Here is a 24093-nt window from a genome sequence, read left to right as displayed (position 1 = left end):
CCATTATTAACAGACATAAGCCCATCAAATTGAGTTGTATATAGACAGATAGTTAGCAAACCATGCAACTGCATTCTCTGAAAGACCTACACTCGACAATCTCTGCCTTAGTATAGCATGATCAACTGTATCAAAAGCCTTAGAGAGATCAATAAAAAGTGAGACACAGTGCTGTTTTTTTGTCAAGGGCTTCAGTGATATAATTTAAAACCTTCATGGCTGCTGTAATTGCATATTTGAGCTGTTCTTGCCATAATATGGACTTGTTTTTTTACCAAATAGGGCTGTGTTCTGTATACCACCCCTACCTTGTCACAACACAACTAATTGGCTCAAACACATTAAGAAGGAAAGAAATTCCACAAATTAACTTTCAATAATGCACATCTGTTAATTGAAATGCATTCCAGGTTCATGAAGCTGGTTGCGAGAATGCCAAGAGTGTGCAAAGCTGTCATCAAGGCAAAGGGTGCCTACTTTGAAGAATCTCGTATATGAAACATATTTTTCATTTGTTTAACACCTTTTTGGTTACTACATGATTCCATGTGTGTTATTTTATAGTTGTTACGTCTTCACTATTATTCTACAATGTAGAAAATAGTCCAAATAAAGAAAAACCCTGAAATGAGTAGCTGTGTCCAAACTTTTGACTGGTACTGTATATTGAAATTGTAATGCATTTAGTTTCACTCACTTCTTCAGTTTCATATAGTTTTCATTGACGGCTGGTCTGCACTCCGCTCTCTGTACCACCATGCCCTCCAGACTGATCTTATCTGAAACAAAGACAATACGTTTCCTTTAAGGACCCACACACATCAATAGCAGAATGCTGTTTTAAATCACAGTCTATTATTTTTTTCAATACAACAGGCCTAAGTGTTATTTCATATTCTTCAGCACAGTACTAAACATGCAGCCCAAATTATATTTGACTGAACTGAATCACTTGACTGAATCAGTAGAGAAACAGGTGAAATAGGTGGAACCACCCAAGTTGAGTACTCCACAGCCCACACTCCAAATCTCCATTAACTGCCACTGGACTGCTCATCAACAGCTTGCCATTTCAAAATGTAGTGATTCATCTATTTGGCGTTTTCTTTGTCATTGTGTGTGTGTTTGTGTAACTATCCTTGTGGGTACCAGAAGTCCTCACAACGATAGTAAAACAAGGAAAATTCAGACAAATAGGGAGGCATAGTTTTATGGGGTTAAGGTTAGGCTTAAGGTTATGGTTAGGTTAAGAAAAATTTGATTTTGGATGGGAATCAATTATTTGGTCCCTACAAGGATAGCAAAACAAAATTGTGTGTGTGTGTGTATGTGTGTGTCTAACAAGGGGGCCAGGATAGGTTCACACAATTGTATTAGACACGGTCATACAGAGATAAATAGTACACTCTGTCCAGACTGTCCAACAAACGCCAAAGAACAGCCAACAACCACTGAAGTCCAGTTGGTTGGTGTCTGTTTGTTGGCTAATCAGGTTTTGTTCTACTGAGAAAATGTCCAGTTAGCGTTTGTTGGTGCAATTAAAAATCTGTGCACTTTTACCAAGTGGCTCCAGAGAAATCACGTCAGTCAATCCAATGTCACAGATCTCACGCACTCACTAATATCCATTCCTCATCTTTTTTCACAAATGGATGCATTATGTGCAATTATTGCATGATAAGGGCTGAAACACTTGTCGGCGCATCTCCCTAAACACACTTACACACAAACGCATTTCTCAACTTCAGAGCAGCCTGCCTCCATCTCCCCCTCTAGTCACTCACAGGCCCCTGGCAGGGATCATCTGGGTCAGGGCCGTATGGGAGAGAATAGTATACTGTAGATCTCCCCTCTATCTCCCTTACTCTCTTCCAGTTCTCTTTTTCAACCTATCCCCTACTCTATACCTCTCTCACCAGTCTGCTCATGCCTCTTCTCCTGTAGGGTTGTATAAGACTGGGAGTGTTGAGGGTTTATGTCTGTTTAGTGTGGAATGAATTAGGATAAAACTTGCAGGTCCCAAGGGACACTGGTATGTAGGAGAGCAAAGCTGCACATGCAGAGATGGAGACAGAGATGGAAGGAAGCAGAAAGAGAAGAGAACAGAATGAGAGGAGGAGGAGGGCACAGTGAGAGGTGGAATGGCCACAGCATTTGTTGCTCAAGGCTGTCGTGCTAAGAGGGAGAGGAACAGGAGGAAAGAGAACAGGAGGAGAGAGGAGGAGAAAGAAGGGTGAGAAGGTCAAGCTACCGCCCACTCATCTTCTCCCACCATCTCTAACCTCTTACCTTCTATAAGGACCCTCCATCTAAAAAGCACACACACTCACCCCCCACTCCCACTGATATTCCCTAGACACTTCCCTCTGTATCTGAATATTCCAGGAGCCTTCAGATTTCTCAAGCCTCTGGTGAATTTCAGATAGACGCTAGACTACCAAAAACCCTCAGATAGAAAAGTGGCTATGGGAGGAGGAATGTGTTCGTAAATTGCAGTCCTCATCCTTGAGGGGACAGAACAGCGACAAAGCCTGTAAAAAAAGAAAAAGAGAGACAGAGGAGAGAGAAAGAATGGAGAGTGAGAACCTGCGAGGAAACCTGTTGACTAGATCGACTACTACTATCAGCCTGCGTACAGGAATCTTTCAGACCACCACGGTAGTCTCTAAACTTAACCTTACGTCAAAAACAAACACCTTATGAACCTGCTCATTAATGATGGCCCCATTGCGGTTTTTGTCCTATTGATAATCCACACCACACTTTTACTATACCACACAACACAGCCTTGGAAAAGCAGCCAAACATGTCTCAATAGTGGAGGAGATGTAAGCTGACTGCATGCCCAAAGCCATCTCCCTGTGACCACCAGATCTATAAATGACTTCCCATGTGGGGGGGGGGGGGTATGATTAGATATGATGAGGATACGTAATACTATAGAACCACTAATCTCTCCACAGCCTGGTAGGGCATTCAGCAGGGAGAGAGAAGACATCTTTATCAACAATCTGTTGTGAGGGGTTATTCATTTACTTCATTACCTGTATAAAACCCACCGGAGGATATTTTCAGCACCGTTAGTGGAGATATTTGCCCAAATATAACCAACATCAAAGTGTTTTGACATAGAGAACACATGTGACTAATTGGGTTTGAACCCGGGTTGTCTGTACAGCCCTAAACCATGTTAGCCTGCTGAGCTAAAGGCCAGGCATTAGCTTAGGGAGCCTTATGCAAGTCTACAGGTCTCAGGCAAGGTTACCTAACCACCTCTGCCACACACACACCATCTATGTTCCTCAAGGCTACTGTTGCTATGCCAGCTTCACTGCAGTTTGTGATATAACGTTACAGCTCTGACTTGGCCAGCAGCATTATGAATAACTCAACATCTTTAATGAATAGAGACAGTGATTTTACTGATGGAAATCCCCATTACTGCGCTCATTACTGCTCTCATTAAAAATAAAAAGAAATCAAATAGATTCCGACATGATGTTGAACAATTATCTCAGGTAATGATGGTGTGGATAGGGCTGAGAAGGAGCGCAGGTCATCCACCCACCCACCCACCCACCCACCATCCCCTCTCCGCTGTTCCACTGCCTCGTTTGCAATTCTAATGCAGGGATGATTCCATTAATCACATCATGATTAAAAAGCACCACGATACGGTCGAGCCGCCTCGTTGATCGCCGATGTGTCACAGACGTCACCGTGGTGAGCCATCACTCTGGGATCATAGGCTCATTTGCTACTTTCAAGACAACTCGGAACCTCCCAATTAAAATTAAATGTTTTTTTGCATAATGCTTCCTATTGGTTGATTCTGATACTCTGAGCTAAATCTTTCTTCAACGAGTTTAAGTCGAAAATGTCACCGTTATCGATTTATACACACACACAATTAACTGAATGGAAAGGTTTGTCAGACTGCCACACTGATTGTCCACAGGTACATCTATTTAAGGGGTTGAGTGAATGGAAGTTGTGCCTCCACTTCTGGAGACAGCAGAGAGTGGTATTCTATTGGATAGGTTGTCTCTCTGTCGAGAGTGTGTGGGGAATGCTCTACACCTGGATTCTGGGGTGATTGCTTGGTTTAATTTAAATTTGAACACCAGCATTCACACACCAGAGCTTTATGTATAACTATAGACAGCCCCCCAAAACAGACTTCACACTGAGAGAAAATACATCCCCCTTGTTAGATACACACACACACAACCTGACATCGATGTCACTATTTACTTCAATTAGACTTCTGCCCCCAAGGTAGAGTGTATGTGTGTGATAGATGAAGGAAGAGAGAAGAGGGGGTCCAGTAACATCACTGTCTGACTGACAGCCCATCACCTGCAGGACACACGCACTCCCTCTGTTTCTCTCTCTCCCTCTCCTCAGGGACCAAACTGTCAATAAACACCCCCCCCCCCCTACACTCTTAGATACCATGAGTGACATGAGTATACATTGTCCAGGCAGTTTGCCACAGTCAGCCCATGTAGAAAGAAACATTGTACTTACTTTTGGTCATGTAGTGTGTAATACAGTATGTGGACACCTGCTCGTTGAACATCCAAAATCATGGGAATTAATATGGCGTTGTTCCCCCCTTTGCTGCTATAACAGCCTCCACTCTTCTGGGAAGGCTTTCCACTAGATGTTGGAACATTGCTGCGGGGACTTGCTTCCATTCAGCCACAAGAGCATTAGTGAGGTCAGGCACTGACGTTGGGCGATTAGGCCTGGCTCACAGTCGGCATTCAAATTCATCCCAAAAGGTGTTCGATTGGGTTGAGGTCAGAGCTCTGTGCAGGCCAGTCAAGCTCTTCCACACAGATCTTGACAAACCATTTCTGTATAGACCTTGCTTTGTGCATGGGGGCATTGTCATGCTGAAACAGGAAGGGCCTTCCCCAAACTGTTGCCACAGAGTTGGAAGCACAGAAACGTCTAGAATGTCATTGCATGCTGTAGCGTTAAGATTTCCCTTCACTGGAGATAAGGGGCCTAGCCCTAACCATGAAAAACAACCCCAGACCTATATTTCTCCCCTACCAAACTTTAAAGTTGGCACTATGCATTGGGGCAGGTAGTGTTCTCCTGGCATCCGCCAAACCCATATTCGTTCGCAGGACTGCCAGATGGTGAAGCGTGATTCATCGCTCCAGAAAACTCTATCCACTGCGCCAGAGTCGAATGGCGGCTAGCTTTACACCACTCCAGCCGATGCTTGGCATTGCGCATGGTGATCTTAGGCTTGTGTGTTGTCGCTCCGAGACATTTCCACTCCACAATAACAGCACTTACAGTTGACCGGGGCAGCTCTAGCAGAGCATAAATTTGAGAAACTGACTTGTTGGAAAGGTTGCATCCTATGACGGTGCAATGTTAAAAGTCACTGAGCTCTTCAATAAGGCCATTCTACTGCCGATGTTTGTCTATGGAGATTGCATGGCAGTGTTCTCAATTTTATACACCTGTCACCAATGGGTAGGGTTGCAAAGGGTCGGAAATTTTCCGGTAAATTTCCTGAATATTTCCGGCAATTTTCCATGGGAAGTTAAGCACAGGAATTTGGGGAATTTTGTTTAAATTCATCCAAAAAGTTAGCTTATAACAGTGAACCTTTTTTATGGGATACACATCAGGCAATTCTAGGTCTTGTGGCATATTTTGGTTAAACAATCCCCAATTCAATGGAATTGCAACTCTCTGCATGCACAGTGCATTCTTCCATCACATGTACAGTTGATTCTCAAGCTCTTGCACACTAATGAGACGCTATCGAGCCCACACTACCACACTGTCTGTGCCAAGGACTATATGCTTTCTGCTAAGTTTGATTGCAATACTGGGTGGGGTGAATATATTTTATAGGACATACATTATTTTTTGTTAACTAGTAAATAGTAGCCTACAGCAAAGTGTGTTTAAATCATTTCTAACTTGTTAACAATTTCTGCTAGTTAGTTTTTGCTACCATGTGGGTTTTAGCTTGCTTGATTGAGCCTGCTAACTGAGGAGTGTTAATTCACCTGTTTCCATACATGTTTTATTTTAAAACATTTAACTTACAAAGGAGTTGTTTAATCTAACTGATTAGCTATTTATATGTACATGGAATTTTATTTGTTATTTTTTTTACAAAAAATATATTCTAATCTTTATAGGAAAATGCAACGGGGACTATCTGATATGTGGAGACATTTCACTGCAGCTATTGTAGAATGAAAAGCTGTGTACATCTGCAAATACTGTGCCAAATCATATGTGAAGAATGCAGTATCATCTGGCCAAATGCATAAAGTTCCCTCAGTGCTCACAACACGCAACCTCTGACAAAAGTCCCTCTACTTTTATTCGAGGTGAAAATGATGAATCAGACACCTTATCGATAGCAACAACTCATGGTCCTCCTGGAATCAGAAGTATTTTTGACTCAATGGAGGAACGTAGTCAGAGAAATGCTGATGAATGTCTTGCTCGAGCTGTGTATGCAACTGGTTCACCTCTGATGCTCACAGGCAATGTGTATTGGAAGAGATTTCTGAATGTTCTTTGCCCAGCATACACCCCTCCAACCCGACATGCTTTATCTACTCATTTGCTGGATGTAGAGTTCAACAAAGTTCAAGTGAAGGTCAAGCAAATCCTAGAGAAAGCAGACTGTGTTGCAATCATCTACGATGGGTGGTTGAATGTTTGTGGGCAGGGAATAATTAACTACATAGTCTCCACCCCTCAACCAGTATTCTACAAGAGCACAGACACACCGGTCTCTACATTGCAGATGAGCTGAAGGCAGTCATCAATGACCTTGGACCACAGAAGGTATTTGCACTGGTGACAGACAATGCTGCAAACATAAAAGGCTGCTTGGTCTAAAATGGGAGTCCTACCCTCACACCACACCCAATGGCTGTACTGCTCATGCATTGAATCTGCTCCTCAAGGACATCATGGCACTGAAAACAATGGATACACTACAAGAGAGCCAAGGAAATGGTTAGATATGTGAAGGGTCATCAAGTTATAGCAGCAATCTACCTCACCAAGCAAAGTGAGAAGAATAAGAGCACCACATTGAAGATGCCCAGCAACACCCATTGGGGTGGTGTTGTCATCATGTTTGACAGCCTCCTGGAGGGGAAGGAGTCTCTCAAGAAATGGCCATATCACAGTCTGCCGATATGGACAGCCCCATCAAGAGGATCCTCCTCGATGATGCATTTTGGGAGAAAGTGGTAAGCAGCCTGAAACCTATAGCAGTAGCCATTGCACGGATTGAGGGAGACAATGCCATCCTGTCTGATGTTCTGATTCTGCTTGCATATGTATGAGAAGAAATCTGTACCTCCCTGCCCACTTCACTGTTGTTCCAAGCAGAGGAAACTGCAGTAATGAAACACAGTGGGGCAAAAAAGTATTTAGTCAGCCACCAATTGTGCAAGTTCTCCCACTTAAAAAGATGAGAGGCCTGTAATTTTCATTATAGGTACACTTCAACTATGACAGACAAAATGAGGAAAAAAATCCAGAAAATCCCATTGTAGGATTTTTAATGAATTTATTTGCAAATTATGGTGGAAAATAAGTATTTGGTCAATAACAAAAGTTTACCTCAATACTTTGTTATATACCCTTTGTTGGCAATGACAGAGGTCAAACGTTTTCTGTAAGTCTTCACAAGGTTTTCACACACTGTTGCTGGTATTTTGGCCCATTCCTCGATGCAGATCTCCTCTAGAGCAGTGATGTTTTGGGGCTGTTGCTGGGCAACACGGACTTTCAACTCCCTCCAAAGATGTTCTATGGGGTTGAGATCTGGAGACTAGCTAGACCACTCCAGGACCTTGAAATGCTTCTTACGAAGCCACTCCTTCGTTGCCCGGGCGGTGTGTTTGGGATCATTGTCATGCTGAAAGACCCAGCCACGTTTCATCTTCAATGCCCTTGCTGATGGAAGGAGGTTTTCACTCAAAATCTCACGAAACATGGCCCTATTCATTCTTTCCTTTACACGGATCAGTCTTCCTGGTCCCTTTGCAGAAAAACAGCCCCAAAGCATGATGCAACTCAGCATTCTTTGTCCTCCAAACACAAGTTGAGCTTTTACCAAAAAGTTATATTTTGGTTTCATCTGACCATATGACATTCTCCCAATCTTCTTCTGGATCATCCAAATGCTCTCTAGCAAACTTCAGACGGGCCTGGACATGTACTGGCTTAAGCAGGGGGACACGTATGGCACTGCAGGATTTGAGTCCCTGGCGGCGTAGTGTGTTACTGATGGTAGGCTTTGTTACTTTGGTCCCAGCTCTCTGCAGGTCATTCACTAGGTCCCTCCGTGTGGTTCTTGTGATCATTTTGACCCCGCGGGGTGAGATCTTGCGTGGAGCCCCAGATCGAGGGAGATTATCAGTGGTCTTGTATGTCTTCCATTTCCTAATAATTGCTCCCACAGTTGATTTCTTCAAACCAAGCTGCTTACCTATTGCAGATTCAGTCTTCCCAGCCTGGTGCAGGTCTACAATTTTGTTTCTGGTGTCCTTTGACAGCTCTTTGGTCTTGGCCATAGTGGAGTTTGGAGTGTGACTGTTTGAGGTTGTGGACAGGTGTCTTTTATACTGATAACAAGTTCAAACAGGTGCCATTAATACAGGTAACGAGTGGAGGACAGAGGAGCCTCTTAAAGAAGAAGTTACAGGTCTGTGAGAGCCAGAAATCTTGCTTGTTTGTAGGTGTCCAAATACTTATTTTCCACCATAATTTGCAAATAAATTCATTAAAAATCCTACAATATGATTTTCTGGATTTTTTAATCATTTTGTCTGTCATAGCTGAAGTGTAACTATGATGAAAATTACGGGCCTCTCTCATCTTTTTAAGTGGGAGAACTTGCACAATTGGTGGCTGACTAAATACTTTTTTGCCCCACTGTACATCAAAAAGCGTGAAGACTTCTGCCTGAAGCCCATTCACGCTCCAGCGTACATGTTGGAACCCAAGTATGCTGCAAGAGCATCCTGTCTGGTGCAGAGCTCAACAAGGCCTATGGTGTCATCACTACCGTGTCTCGCCACCTTGGCCTGGATGAGGGCAAGGTTCTTAGCAGTCTGGCGATGTATACTTCCAAGCAAGGGCTTTGTGATGGAGATGCAATATGGCAGTCGTCCCAACATAGCTCATCAGCCACCTGGTAGAAGGGACTTTGTGGGTCTGAGGCTCTTTCCCCTGTTGCCTACATCATCCTCCAAATCCCACCAACATCAGCCGCCTCACAGCGCAACTGGTCCTTGTTTGGGAACACACACACCAAAGCACACAACAGGCTGACCAATACAACGGTTGAAAAAATGGTGGCCATCCGGGCAAATTCTAGGCTTTTTGAGCCTGACAACGAGCCATCCTCAACAAGGTTGTTAAGTGACAGTGAAGATGAGGCCTCAGAGTCTGATGTTCAAGAGGTGGACATTGAGGAGGTCCAGGGAGAAGACATGGAAGCCTGAGAGGAAAACAACCAAAGCTTTAGTTTCTAGACTATCATTTTACAGATGTTGAAAATGTTTTTGGGAGATGCGATGGATCATTGGGGATCATTCAATATTCCCTTTCTCTTGTTGTTCAGTGAAATCATCCCATGTGAAGAGTCAACTCATTTAATTAAAGTTAAATTCGTAACTAAATTGTTTCTCTAAATGTATTTATATTGGAAGGATTTAATAATTTGCAATTATGTCTACTTAAGATAAGGTAAAAGGTTTATGTTTGTCTCCATATGATATACTTTTGATATATATAGTGTACATTACTGATTAAGCCCCTTGCTCCATGCTCTGGAGGCTAACACTACAAGTCTATGACCATAATAACAAACAAGCATCGGTCTTCCTTATAGAGCAGTAACAGAGACTGTTGGCATAGTAACAGAGACACGACACTCGGTTTAGACCCAATTACCTTCCAGTCAACTGGATACAAGGAAGATGTGGACAAATCAAAGACCCTGCCTGCATTCACCAGTAATTGGGCTGTTCCCACAAAAACACACAGGGAGATCTTAACCAACTGTACGCAATCTTGGAGAGAGAAATCAGGTCATCTGCCCACTTATCCCTATCTCTCCATCACACTGCCAGCGAATGTGCCCACCATGCTGCCAGTAATGCCACCCTGAACAAAGCTGTAAACACAGTCTAACATATATCTGACTGCAGTAAGTCTCTATAACAGAGATACTGCCACCTCCCCTCTCTCAGTCTAGGGGTTGGGGAGAGAGGTTTGTTATCCAAGTTCCCAGCCAGGACAACGTCATGTGTGTGTGTGTGTGTGAGAGTGTGTGTGTGTGTGTGTGTGTGTTGGTAGGAGGTTGGTGTGTATCTGCAAGCGTATATAAAGCGTGTGTGTTCAGGGCCTCCTTTGCTCTCACGTGCAGAAGCACAGCTGAGGAAACTTTTCATCAGCGAGAGGAGAGGGCTAATTATGAAGACTGGGAGAGAGAAGAGTAGAGAGAGTTGGAAGAAAGAGAGAGGGGGGCTGGATGAGAGGTGGGATAAGGGAAGATGGAGAGAAATAGAAAAAGAGAGGGGGATGAGAGGAAGGAGAAAGAGGGGAAAGAGAAAGGACAGGGAGATTTAGAGAGGAAGGAGAGAGAGGGGAAAGAGAAAGGACAGGGAGATTTAGAGAGGAAGGAGAGAGAGGGGAAAGAAAGGACAGGGAGATTTAGAGAGGAAGGAGAGAGAGGGGAAAGAGAAAGGACAGGGAGATTTAGAGAGGAAGGAGAGAGAGGGGAAAGAGAAAGGACAGGGAGATTTAGAGAGGAAGGAGAGAGAGGGGAAAGAGAAAGGACAGGGAGATTTAGAGAGGATGAGAGAGGGGAAAGAGAAAGGACAGGGAGATTTAGAGAGGATGAGAGAGGGGAAAGAGAAAGGACAGGGAGATTTAGAGAGGATGAGAGAGGGGAAAGAGAAAGGACAGGGAGATTTAGAGAGGAAGGAGAGAGAGGGGAAAGAGAAAGGACAGGGAGATTTAGAGAGGAAGGAGAGAGAGGGGAAAGAGAAAGGACAGGGAGATTTAGAGAGGAAGGAAAGAGAGGGGAAAGAAAGGACAGGGAGATTTAGAGAGGATGAGAGAGGGGCAAGGAGTGCACCTGCCACTCTTTCTACTCTGTTGTTTTCTCTCTCTCTAAAGCACACACACTCTCTCCTCCCACCCTATGACGGAGGATGGCACTGGCCCCCTCTCTTCCTCCAACACACAGAGAGAGAGAGAGTGAGAGAGTGAGGGAGGGATGTAGAGGGAGGAGAGAGAGACAAATAGAAGCAGACTCATTCTGTTACCAGTGCGCTCTGCACTCCTCTCTATGCCAGTACCTCTCCGTGACGCTCCCATACGCTAACACACACACACACACTTTGTTACTGCACGCTACACACTTATCCTGAGGACACACACACAGACAAAAAGACTGTGCGGTTGTTGAGCGGGAGCGGCATGGAATGGAACCTCAGAAGGATGGACAGTGAACTGAGACAGATCAACACAGACCTGCTGCAGCCCAGCAAGAGCATCAAGAAGCCCTCCTCAGGCACCATCACTCTCAACGTGGGGGGCTTTCTCTATGCCGCACACCGCACCACCCTCAGCCGCCACCAGGGGTCAGTGTTGGAGGAGCTGGCCAGCGGCAGGAAGCCCATCCAGCACACTGACTCCATGGGCAACCCCTTCATCGACCGCGACGGCCCCGTGTTCAGACACATCCTCAACTTCCTGCGGACCGGAGACCTGCAGCTGCCCGACGACTTCCGAGAGGTGGGCCTTCTGAGAGGAGAAGCAGAGTTCTACCGCCTCAGCGGATTGGTGGAGGCTATTTCAGAGTGGGAGGGGATGCGGGCGGCGCAACGGGAGCCCGCCTTCCTGGAGGTGACTGACGAGAGGTCGCAGGGCTTCAAGGTGTACTGCAGCGACCCCTCCTTCATCGACAAGATCAAAGGGCGCCTGGTTCAGATCTCAAAGAGCCGACTGGACGGCTTCCCGGAGGAGTTTGAGGTGTCGTCCAACGTGATCCAGTTCCGCCACTTCATCAAGTCGGACCCTGGCTCCAGGCTGGTGCTGAAACAGGACAGTACCTTCCTGTGTACCCTGGAGTGTCTGAAGCTAGAGACGGTGATGCTGGCCCTGAAGGCTGGCTTCTCTCTAATCAGCTCTCTGGACAGCAGCAAGGGATCTGTGGTGGCCGCAGAGGCTCTGCACTTTGTCAAGTAAGAGAGGGTGGGGAGAGGCAGGGAAGAGGGAAAGATGGGGGAGCAGGATCAGGAAGGGAATGAACAGGGAGGTGGATAGAGGGGAAGACTGGGAGAGAGGGGGGCAGGTACAGTAGGTAGTGAGGGAAACAAGAGGGAGACGAAGGGATGAGGGAAGGAGAAAGGTGTCTGATTCCAGATTGACACCTAGCCCCTAGATTGAAACTGACGCAGGACAGTCATTTCTGTGCACTTTGTCTGGAGTCCAACCTCAGAGTCAAGAGAGAGATCATCCACCCTCACTGCTGCAGGACAGAACACAACCTCTCAGAGGACCAGTCCCCTACTGAATTACGCATACATAAGCTGCTGTTTCCATCCAGGCTGCTTCCCCTTCAAACCAGCCTTAGTGCACCGTGAGGTATTACATTGTGTGTTTTCGGTTGCTGTGTTTTGAGTGGAGTTGTGTGACCAAGCCTTTCTCTGGATTCTGAGGGGAGACTGGGGAGAGGTACAGTTGAACACTATACCTCTGACTGACTGTTGCTGATCATTGGACAAAAAAACTATTGTTTAATTGCAGTAACTTGCCTGACTAGATGGAAGGGAGGTCAGTGTGAATGCCCTGCAGCAGAGAAGCACAGAGAGTTTAGACCCAAAGGTTCAAATCTAGCATGATGCATGTGCAGTGAAGATTTTCAAATCAGACACCAACATTGTGATTGTAAGTGCTGTGAGTGAGTATGTGACAATGTGTGTTATTTTGGAAATGTGAATGTTTTGTTTCACACAAAATAAAAGTCATGAATATCGGCATGATTATATTATCTAATATTTTCCACAAGTCATGCTGGCATTTGTGTCTACTCTATTATATACAGTACAAGGGGACTTGTATATCATATTTAATTGCATCAACATTATGACAGTTGATTAAGGCAGACAGAGCTGACCATAGCGCTTTAATAGAATAGACTGGGAACTAATGTATCAGACGTAGAACTGTAACAGAGTTAGCTTAGTTAGTTAACTTAGAAAGTCAGCTTAGTGTACTGGAACATGCATCCGTGCCCAACATCCCAGAGCAGTCACCTCAAACCAAACATACAGATTTAGGATCTTAATCACCGTTGCAGAACCTTCTTTCATTCAGGAAAAGTAAAACATGAAGTGTATTTGAGGCTTAAAAAAAAGCTTCTGAAGTTTATAATTTCCACTTTGAAATTTCAGACTTGTATCAACCCGTACAAAAATGTAAATTATTTATAATCCATATAATAATTCACATTTCCTGTTTCTAAAGGATTATTTTCCTGCTGTAGCAAACTGGCTCAAATTAAGATCCTACATCTGTAATGTAATAACCTACCAGGAGGGATCATAATCAAATCTGAACTCCTATATTAAATCTCTTTTCCCATTTCACTACATTTATCATTTTTTTACATTATTTTTATTTAACCTTTATTTAACTGGGCAAGTCAGTTAAGAACAAATTCTTATTTACAATGACGGCCAAACCCGGCCAAACCTGGATGACGCTGGGCCAATTGTGCACCGTCCTATGGGACTCCCAATCACGGCCAGACATGATACAGGCTGGACTCGAACCAGGGACTGTAATGACGCCTGAAATGCAGTGCTTTAGACCGCTGCGCCACTCGGGAGCCCAATGTTATAAGCCAACATTTCATATAGGAAGTGATCACTGGTGAGTGAGGTTAGTGATTGACAGCTGTGCAGGTGTCTTCATCCCAGGGCCTCTAGGATTTATGCTCCCCAGACCATGGAGACTATTGATATTTTAAGAAGTGGGTCAGGAAGGTAATTCAATAAACACTGCTCTCTTCCCTCAAGGTGTACCTCTTTTTACAATCATATCTCAACCTTTTAAATGTGTAGTACTATCAATTATTTCACTATGCATTTAGGCTAATACTACATTCCACAACAAGACTAAACATATTGAATCAATAATTGTGTAGTTATTTCCCAAAACTCTGCTAAAGGGGTTGTTGTTGAGCAGTGGGTCAGTATTCCATGAAATGTTTGTACCGAGTACTGGTGGTAGAGTATGATACGGTGCACCTCTGACTAAGCAGACACGTTTCCTTTAGTTTGGACAGAGTCCCCTGCCTCCCAGGCTAATTGTTTTACCACCTTGTAATTCATCTCTGACAACAAGGCAACAGATGGTGCGAGAACAGAATATTAGTTACTAAAACAACCAAACTCAGTCTATGCTTTAAGTACAGTAGCTGTAGTGTTGACCACATTATACACCCACCTCGACTTAGCCTGTGTCTCAAACCCCCCGGAAACCATCTGTTGTAGCACACTCCTTCTTCAGACCTACAGCCCCCTACTCATGACACACACAGTGAACACTGTCTCTATGTTTCATACTACTGAACACATCCCTTCTGATCGACCACAGCAGACTCAAGCTCCACGCACGCACGCACACTCTCTTCTGGCATTGGAGAAAATACGAGGCTCCCAGAGCCAGCAGTATGCTGAGGGGGACATCAAACCTAAGAGCTTTTTAATTGCAGATAAGGCCCATCCATATTTGATAAGGTACCACTGTGCCTATTAGCTGTTAGCTCAGACTGGTGAACATCTCAGCCACAGGTGGCAGAGAGAGTGAGAAAGAGATGGAGGAAGAGGGGTAGAGGAAGAAGCAGTGGGATCAGGGAGAGAGGGGTGGGGATTAATACAGAACAAGAGAACAACAGAGAGAGGAAAAGACAGAAATACAGAGAGCATACAGCTTATTAAAAAACAGAGGCAACCCATTAACTGATTATTATTCAGATTAATATTCACTGTTTGTCTCCACACTGACTTTCTTCCCTCTAATATACACACACACACCGAGCTTGTTCCTTATGGCATTAGGTGTCTCCATGTCTATGCGTAACTAAGGGAAACAACTAACATTCCTAACTATCCTTTTACCCCTGGAATGATTCTAATGGACGGATCAACTACAGCCAACCTAGACTGACAAGAGGCCAAGGCTAGAGGGGGAAGAGGGCTAGAGGGGAAAGAGGGCTAGAGGGGAAAGAGGGATAGAGGGGAAAGAGGGCTAGAGGGGAAAGAGGGCTAGAGGGGAAAGAGGGCTAGAGGGGAAAGAGGGCTAGAGGGGGAAGAGGCAGAGAGAAAGAGGGGGCAGAGAGAAAGAGGGGGAAGAGGCAGAGATGGGAGAGGAGGCAGAGAGAAGGGAGAGGGGGAAGAGGAGAGAGGCAGAAAGAGGGTAGAGGAGGAAGAGGCAGAGAGGGGGGTGAGGGGGAAGAGCCCGAGAGAGGGAGGCATAGAGAAAGAGAGAGAAAGGGAGAGAGAAAAAGGCAAGGGGAGAGAGGAGCCATATGAATGGCAGAGAAAGAAAGGCAGATGAAGAGAAAGATGACAGGGAGAGAAAGAAAGGCAGATGAAGAGAAAGATGACAGGGAGAGAAAGAAAGGCAGATGAAGAGAAAGATGACAGGGAGAGAAAGAAAGGCAGATGAAAAGAGAAAGATGGTGATCTTAGGCTTGTGTGTTGTCGCTCCGAGACATTTCCACTCCACAATAACAGCACTTACAGTTGACCGGGGCAGCTCTAGCAGAGCATAAATTTGAGAAACTGACTTGTTGGAAAGGTTGCATCCTATGACGGTGCAATGTTAAAAGTCACTGAGCTCTTCAATAAGGCCATTCTACTGCCGATGTTTGTCTATGGAGATTGCATGGCAGTGTTCTCAATTTTATACACCTGTCACCAATGGGTAGGGTTGCAAAGGGTCGGAAATTTTCCGGTAAATTTCCTGAATATTTCCGGCAATTTTCCATGGGAAGTTAAGCACAGGAATTTGGGGAATTTTGTTTAAATTCATCCAAAAAGTTAGCTTATAACAGTGAACCTTTTTTATGGGATACACATCAGGCAATTCTAGGTCTTGTGGCATATTTTGGTTAAACAATCCCCAATTCAATGGAATTGCAACTCTCTGCATGCACAGTGCATTCTTCCATCACATGTACAGTTGATTCTCAAGCTCTTGCACACTAATGAGACGCTATCGAGCCCACACTACCACACTGTCTGTGCCAAGGACTATATGCTTTCTGCTAAGTTTGATTGCAATACTGGGTGGGGTGAATATATTTTATAGGACATACATTATTTTTTGTTAACTAGTAAATAGTAGCCTACAGCAAAGTGTGTTTAAATCATTTCTAACTTGTTAACAATTTCTGCTAGTTAGTTTTTGCTACCATGTGGGTTTTAGCTTGCTTGATTGAGCCTGCTAACTGAGGAGTGTTAATTCACCTGTTTCCATACATGTTTTATTTTAAAACATTTAACTTACAAAGGAGTTGTTTAATCTAACTGATTAGCTATTTATATGTACATGGAATTTTATTTGTTATTTTTTTTACAAAAAATATATTCTAATCTTTATAGGAAAATGCAACGGGGACTATCTGATATGTGGAGACATTTCACTGCAGCTATTGTAGAATGAAAAGCTGTGTACATCTGCAAATACTGTGCCAAATCATATGTGAAGAATGCAGTATCATCTGGCCAAATGCATAAAGTTCCCTCAGTGCTCACAACAAGCAACCTCTGACAAAAGTCCCTCTACTTTTATTCGAGGTGAAAATGATGAATCAGACACCTTATCGATAGCAACAACTCATGGTCCTCCTGGAATCAGAAGTATTTTTGACTCAATGGAGGAACGTAGTCAGAGAAATGCTGATGAATGTCTTGCTCGAGCTGTGTATGCAACTGGTTCACCTCTGATGCTCACAGGCAATGTGTATTGGAAGAGATTTCTGAATGTTCTTTGCCCAGCATACACCCCTCCAACCCGACATGCTTTATCTACTCATTTGCTGGATGTAGAGTTCAACAAAGTTCAAGTGAAGGTCAAGCAAATCCTAGAGAAAGCAGACTGTGTTGCAATCATCTACGATGGGTGGTTGAATGTTTGTGGGCAGGGAATAATTAACTACATAGTCTCCACCCCTCAACCAGTATTCTACAAGAGCACAGACACACCGGTCTCTACATTGCAGATGAGCTGAAGGCAGTCATCAATGACCTTGGACCACAGAAGGTATTTGCACTGGTGACAGACAATGCTGCAAACATAAAAGGCTGCTTGGTCTAAAATGGGAGTCCTACCCTCACACCACACCCAATGGCTGTACTGCTCATGCATTGAATCTGCTCCTCAAGGACATCATGGCACTGAAAACAATGGATACACTACAAGAGAGCCAAGGAAATGGTTAGATATGTGAAGGGTCATCAAGTTATAGCAGCAATCTACCTCACCAAGCAAAGTGAGAAGAATAAGAGCACCACATTGAAGATGCCCAGCAACACCCATTGGGGTGGTGTTGTCATCATGTTTGACAGCCTCCTGGAGGGGAAGGAGTCTCTCAAGAAATGGCCATATCACAGTCTGCCGATATGGACAGCCCCATCAAGAGGATCCTCCTCGATGATGCATTTTGGGAGAAAGTGGTAAGCAGCCTGAAACCTATAGCAGTAGCCATTGCACGGATTGAGGGAGACAATGCCATCCTGTCTGATGTTCTGATTCTGCTTGCATATGTATGAGAAGAAATCTGTACCTCCCTGCCCACTTCACTGTTGTTCCAAGCAGAGGAAACTGCAGTAATGAAACACAGTGGGGCAAAAAAGTATTTAGTCAGCCACCAATTGTGCAAGTTCTCCCACTTAAAAAGATGAGAGGCCTGTAATTTTCATTATAGGTACACTTCAACTATGACAGACAAAATGAGGAAAAAAATCCAGAAAATCCCATTGTAGGATTTTTAATGAATTTATTTGCAAATTATGGTGGAAAATAAGTATTTGGTCAATAACAAAAGTTTACCTCAATACTTTGTTATATACCCTTTGTTGGCAATGACAGAGGTCAAACGTTTTCTGTAAGTCTTCACAAGGTTTTCACACACTGTTGCTGGTATTTTGGCCCATTCCTCGATGCAGATCTCCTCTAGAGCAGTGATGTTTTGGGGCTGTTGCTGGGCAACACGGACTTTCAACTCCCTCCAAAGATGTTCTATGGGGTTGAGATCTGGAGACTAGCTAGACCACTCCAGGACCTTGAAATGCTTCTTACGAAGCCACTCCTTCGTTGCCCGGGCGGTGTGTTTGGGATCATTGTCATGCTGAAAGACCCAGCCACGTTTCATCTTCAATGCCCTTGCTGATGGAAGGAGGTTTTCACTCAAAATCTCACGAAACATGGCCCTATTCATTCTTTCCTTTACACGGATCAGTCTTCCTGGTCCCTTTGCAGAAAAACAGCCCCAAAGCATGATGCAACTCAGCATTCTTTGTCCTCCAAACACAAGTTGAGCTTTTACCAAAAAGTTATATTTTGGTTTCATCTGACCATATGACATTCTCCCAATCTTCTTCTGGATCATCCAAATGCTCTCTAGCAAACTTCAGACGGGCCTGGACATGTACTGGCTTAAGCAGGGGGACACGTATGGCACTGCAGGATTTGAGTCCCTGGCGGCGTAGTGTGTTACTGATGGTAGGCTTTGTTACTTTGGTCCCAGCTCTCTGCAGGTCATTCACTAGGTCCCTCCGTGTGGTTCTTGTGATCATTTTGACCCCGCGGGGTGAGATCTTGCGTGGAGCCCCAGATCGAGGGAGATTATCAGTGGTCTTGTATGTCTTCCATTTCCTAATAATTGCTCCCACAGTTGATTTCTTCAAACCAAGCTGCTTACCTATTGCAGATTCAGTCTTCCCAGCCTGGTGCAGGTCTACAATTTTGTTTCTGGTGTCCTTTGACAGCTCTTTGGTCTTGGCCATAGTGGAGTTTGGAGTGTGACTGTTTGAGGTTGTGGACAGGTGTCTTTTATACTGATAACAAGTTCAAACAGGTGCCATTAATACAGGTAACGAGTGGAGGACAGAGGAGCCTCTTAAAGAAGAAGTTACAGGTCTGTGAGAGCCAGAAATCTTGCTTGTTTGTAGGTGTCCAAATACTTATTTTCCACCATAATTTGCAAATAAATTCATTAAAAATCCTACAATATGATTTTCTGGATTTTTTAATCATTTTGTCTGTCATAGCTGAAGTGTAACTATGATGAAAATTACGGGCCTCTCTCATCTTTTTAAGTGGGAGAACTTGCACAATTGGTGGCTGACTAAATACTTTTTTGCCCCACTGTACATCAAAAAGCGTGAAGACTTCTGCCTGAAGCCCATTCACGCTCCAGCGTACATGTTGGAACCCAAGTATGCTGCAAGAGCATCCTGTCTGGTGCAGAGCTCAACAAGGCCTATGGTGTCATCACTACCGTGTCTCGCCACCTTGGCCTGGATGAGGGCAAGGTTCTTAGCAGTCTGGCGATGTATACTTCCAAGCAAGGGCTTTGTGATGGAGATGCAATATGGCAGTCGTCCCAACATAGCTCATCAGCCACCTGGTAGAAGGGACTTTGTGGGTCTGAGGCTCTTTCCCCTGTTGCCTACATCATCCTCCAAATCCCACCAACATCAGCCGCCTCACAGCGCAACTGGTCCTTGTTTGGGAACACACACACCAAAGCACACAACAGGCTGACCAATACAACGGTTGAAAAAATGGTGGCCATCCGGGCAAATTCTAGGCTTTTTGAGCCTGACAACGAGCCATCCTCAACAAGGTTGTTAAGTGACAGTGAAGATGAGGCCTCAGAGTCTGATGTTCAAGAGGTGGACATTGAGGAGGTCCAGGGAGAAGACATGGAAGCCTGAGAGGAAAACAACCAAAGCTTTAGTTTCTAGACTATCATTTTACAGATGTTGAAAATGTTTTTGGGAGATGCGATGGATCATTGGGGATCATTCAATATTCCCTTTCTCTTGTTGTTCAGTGAAATCATCCCATGTGCAGAGTCAACTCATTTAATTAAAGTTAAATTCGTAACTAAATTGTTTCTCTAAATGTATTTATATTGGAAGGATTTAATAATTTGCAATTATGTCTACTTAAGATAAGGTAAAAGGTTTATGTTTGTCTCCATATGATATACTTTTGATATATATAGTGTACATTACTGATTAAGCCCCTTGCTCCATGCTCTGGAGGCTAACACTACAAGTCTATGACCATAATAACAAACAAGCATCGGTCTTCCTTATAGAGCAGTAACAGAGACTGTTGGCATAGTAACAGAGACACGACACTCGGTTTAGACCCAATTACCTTCCAGTCAACTGGATACAAGGAAGATGTGGACAAATCAAAGACCCTGCCTGCATTCACCAGTAATTGGGCTGTTCCCACAAAAACACACAGGGAGATCTTAACCAACTGTACGCAATCTTGGAGAGAGAAATCAGGTCATCTGCCCACTTATCCCTATCTCTCCATCACACTGCCAGCGAATGTGCCCACCATGCTGCCAGTAATGCCACCCTGAACAAAGCTGTAAACACAGTCTAACATATATCTGACTGCAGTAAGTCTCTATAACAGAGATACTGCCACCTCCCCTCTCTCAGTCTAGGGGTTGGGGAGAGAGGTTTGTTATCCAAGTTCCCAGCCAGGACAACGTCATGTGTGTGTGTGTGTGTGAGAGTGTGTGTGTGTGTGTGTGTGTGTTGGTAGGAGGTTGGTGTGTATCTGCAAGCGTATATAAAGCGTGTGTGTTCAGGGCCTCCTTTGCTCTCACGTGCAGAAGCACAGCTGAGGAAACTTTTCATCAGCGAGAGGAGAGGGCTAATTATGAAGACTGGGAGAGAGAAGAGTAGAGAGAGTTGGAAGAAAGAGAGAGGGGGGCTGGATGAGAGGTGGGATAAGGGAAGATGGAGAGAAATAGAAAAAGAGAGGGGGATGAGAGGAAGGAGAAAGAGGGGAAAGAGAAAGGACAGGGAGATTTAGAGAGGAAGGAGAGAGAGGGGAAAGAGAAAGGACAGGGAGATTTAGAGAGGAAGGAGAGAGAGGGGAAAGAAAGGACAGGGAGATTTAGAGAGGAAGGAGAGAGAGGGGAAAGAGAAAGGACAGGGAGATTTAGAGAGGAAGGAGAGAGAGGGGAAAGAGAAAGGACAGGGAGATTTAGAGAGGAAGGAGAGAGAGGGGAAAGAGAAAGGACAGGGAGATTTAGAGAGGATGAGAGAGGGGAAAGAGAAAGGACAGGGAGATTTAGAGAGGATGAGAGAGGGGAAAGAGAAAGGACAGGGAGATTTAGAGAGGATGAGAGAGGGGAAAGAGAAAGGACAGGGAGATTTAGAGAGGAAGGAGAGAGAGGGGAAAGAGAAAGGACAGGGAGATTTAGAGAGGAAGGAGAGAGAGGGGAAAGAGAAAGGACAGGGAGATTTAGAGAGGAAGGAAAGAGAGGGGAAAGAAAGGACAGGGAGATTTAGAGAGGATGAGAGAGGGGCAAGGAGTGCACCTGCCACTCTTTCTACTCTGTTGTTTTCTCTCTCTCTAAAGCACACACACTCTCTCCTCCCACCCTATGACGGAGGATGGCACTGGCCCCCTCTCTTCCTCCAACACACAGAGAGAGAGAGAGTGAGAGAGTGAGGGAGGGATGTAGAGGGAGGAGAGAGAGACAAATAGAAGCAGACTCATTCTGTTACCAGTGCGCTCTGCACTCCTCTCTATGCCAGTACCTCTCCGTGACGCTCCCATACGCTAACACACACACACACACTTTGTTACTGCACGCTACACACTTATCCTGAGGACACACACACAGACAAAAAGACTGTGCGGTTGTTGAGCGGGAGCGGCATGGAATGGAACCTCAGAAGGATGGACAGTGAACTGAGACAGATCAACACAGACCTGCTGCAGCCCAGCAAGAGCATCAAGAAGCCCTCCTCAGGCACCATCACTCTCAACGTGGGGGGCTTTCTCTATGCCGCACACCGCACCACCCTCAGCCGCCACCAGGGGTCAGTGTTGGAGGAGCTGGCCAGCGGCAGGAAGCCCATCCAGCACACTGACTCCATGGGCAACCCCTTCATCGACCGCGACGGCCCCGTGTTCAGACACATCCTCAACTTCCTGCGGACCGGAGACCTGCAGCTGCCCGACGACTTCCGAGAGGTGGGCCTTCTGAGAGGAGAAGCAGAGTTCTACCGCCTCAGCGGATTGGTGGAGGCTATTTCAGAGTGGGAGGGGATGCGGGCGGCGCAACGGGAGCCCGCCTTCCTGGAGGTGACTGACGAGAGGTCGCAGGGCTTCAAGGTGTACTGCAGCGACCCCTCCTTCATCGACAAGATCAAAGGGCGCCTGGTTCAGATCTCAAAGAGCCGACTGGACGGCTTCCCGGAGGAGTTTGAGGTGTCGTCCAACGTGATCCAGTTCCGCCACTTCATCAAGTCGGACCCTGGCTCCAGGCTGGTGCTGAAACAGGACAGTACCTTCCTGTGTACCCTGGAGTGTCTGAAGCTAGAGACGGTGATGCTGGCCCTGAAGGCTGGCTTCTCTCTAATCAGCTCTCTGGACAGCAGCAAGGGATCTGTGGTGGCCGCAGAGGCTCTGCACTTTGTCAAGTAAGAGAGGGTGGGGAGAGGCAGGGAAGAGGGAAAGATGGGGGAGCAGGATCAGGAAGGGAATGAACAGGGAGGTGGATAGAGGGGAAGACTGGGAGAGAGGGGGGCAGGTACAGTAGGTAGTGAGGGAAACAAGAGGGAGACGAAGGGATGAGGGAAGGAGAAAGGTGTCTGATTCCAGATTGACACCTAGCCCCTAGATTGAAACTGACGCAGGACAGTCATTTCTGTGCACTTTGTCTGGAGTCCAACCTCAGAGTCAAGAGAGAGATCATCCACCCTCACTGCTGCAGGACAGAACACAACCTCTCAGAGGACCAGTCCCCTACTGAATTACGCATACATAAGCTGCTGTTTCCATCCAGGCTGCTTCCCCTTCAAACCAGCCTTAGTGCACCGTGAGGTATTACATTGTGTGTTTTCGGTTGCTGTGTTTTGAGTGGAGTTGTGTGACCAAGCCTTTCTCTGGATTCTGAGGGGAGACTGGGGAGAGGTACAGTTGAACACTATACCTCTGACTGACTGTTGCTGATCATTGGACAAAAAAACTATTGTTTAATTGCAGTAACTTGCCTGACTAGATGGAAGGGAGGTCAGTGTGAATGCCCTGCAGCAGAGAAGCACAGAGAGTTTAGACCCAAAGGTTCAAATCTAGCATGATGCATGTGCAGTGAAGATTTTCAAATCAGACACCAACATTGTGATTGTAAGTGCTGTGAGTGAGTATGTGACAATGTGTGTTATTTTGGAAATGTGAATGTTTTGTTTCACACAAAATAAAAGTCATGAATATCGGCATGATTATATTATCTAATATTTTCCACAAGTCATGCTGGCATTTGTGTCTACTCTATTATATACAGTACAAGGGGACTTGTATATCATATTTAATTGCATCAACATTATGACAGTTGATTAAGGCAGACAGAGCTGACCATAGCGCTTTAATAGAATAGACTGGGAACTAATGTATCAGACGTAGAACTGTAACAGAGTTAGCTTAGTTAGTTAACTTAGAAAGTCAGCTTAGTGTACTGGAACATGCATCCGTGCCCAACATCCCAGAGCAGTCACCTCAAACCAAACATACAGATTTAGGATCTTAATCACCGTTGCAGAACCTTCTTTCATTCAGGAAAAGTAAAACATGAAGTGTATTTGAGGCTTAAAAAAAAGCTTCTGAAGTTTATAATTTCCACTTTGAAATTTCAGACTTGTATCAACCCGTACAAAAATGTAAATTATTTATAATCCATATAATAATTCACATTTCCTGTTTCTAAAGGATTATTTTCCTGCTGTA

General features: G+C 44.9%; 3 protein-coding genes across 4 annotated transcripts in view; 2 read left to right on the top strand and 1 right to left on the bottom strand.

Moving 5' to 3' along the window:
- Positions 1-24093, bottom strand: part of gtf2f2b (general transcription factor IIF, polypeptide 2b) — a 56403-nt gene that overhangs the window by 9474 nt on the left and 22836 nt on the right. For both annotated transcript variants that reach the window (XM_021597641.2, XM_021597640.2), the window contains exon 6: positions 698-779. In XM_021597641.2, coding sequence (XP_021453316.2) covers positions 698-779 — 82 coding nt within the window. The remainder of the gene's footprint in view (positions 1-697; positions 780-24093) is intronic.
- On the top strand, positions 11328-13073 carry LOC118964309 (BTB/POZ domain-containing protein KCTD4-like). The gene has a single exon (XM_036974902.1). It carries the CDS (start codon positions 11503-11505, stop codon positions 12271-12273), a length of 771 nt encoding a protein of 256 aa, XP_036830797.1. The 5' UTR covers positions 11328-11502; the 3' UTR covers positions 12274-13073.
- Positions 21849-23594, top strand: LOC110520374 (BTB/POZ domain-containing protein KCTD4). The gene has a single exon (XM_021597642.2). It carries the CDS (start codon positions 22024-22026, stop codon positions 22792-22794), a length of 771 nt encoding a protein of 256 aa, XP_021453317.1. The 5' UTR covers positions 21849-22023; the 3' UTR covers positions 22795-23594.

This window comes from Oncorhynchus mykiss, chromosome 3 (assembly GCF_013265735.2).
Source record: "Oncorhynchus mykiss isolate Arlee chromosome 3, USDA_OmykA_1.1, whole genome shotgun sequence".
In the NCBI taxonomy this organism is placed as follows: domain Eukaryota; kingdom Metazoa; phylum Chordata; class Actinopteri; order Salmoniformes; family Salmonidae; genus Oncorhynchus; species Oncorhynchus mykiss.
Note: the sequence above shows the minus strand (reverse complement) of the source record. Positions and strands in the feature narration are given on the sequence as shown.

Excerpts from the sequence above, each read along its gene's own strand:
- LOC118964309 (XM_036974902.1), top strand. The coding sequence starts at position 11,503 with ATGGAATGGAACCTCAGAAGGATGGACAGTGAACTGAGACAGATCAAC.
- LOC110520374 (XM_021597642.2), top strand. The coding sequence starts at position 22,024 with ATGGAATGGAACCTCAGAAGGATGGACAGTGAACTGAGACAGATCAAC.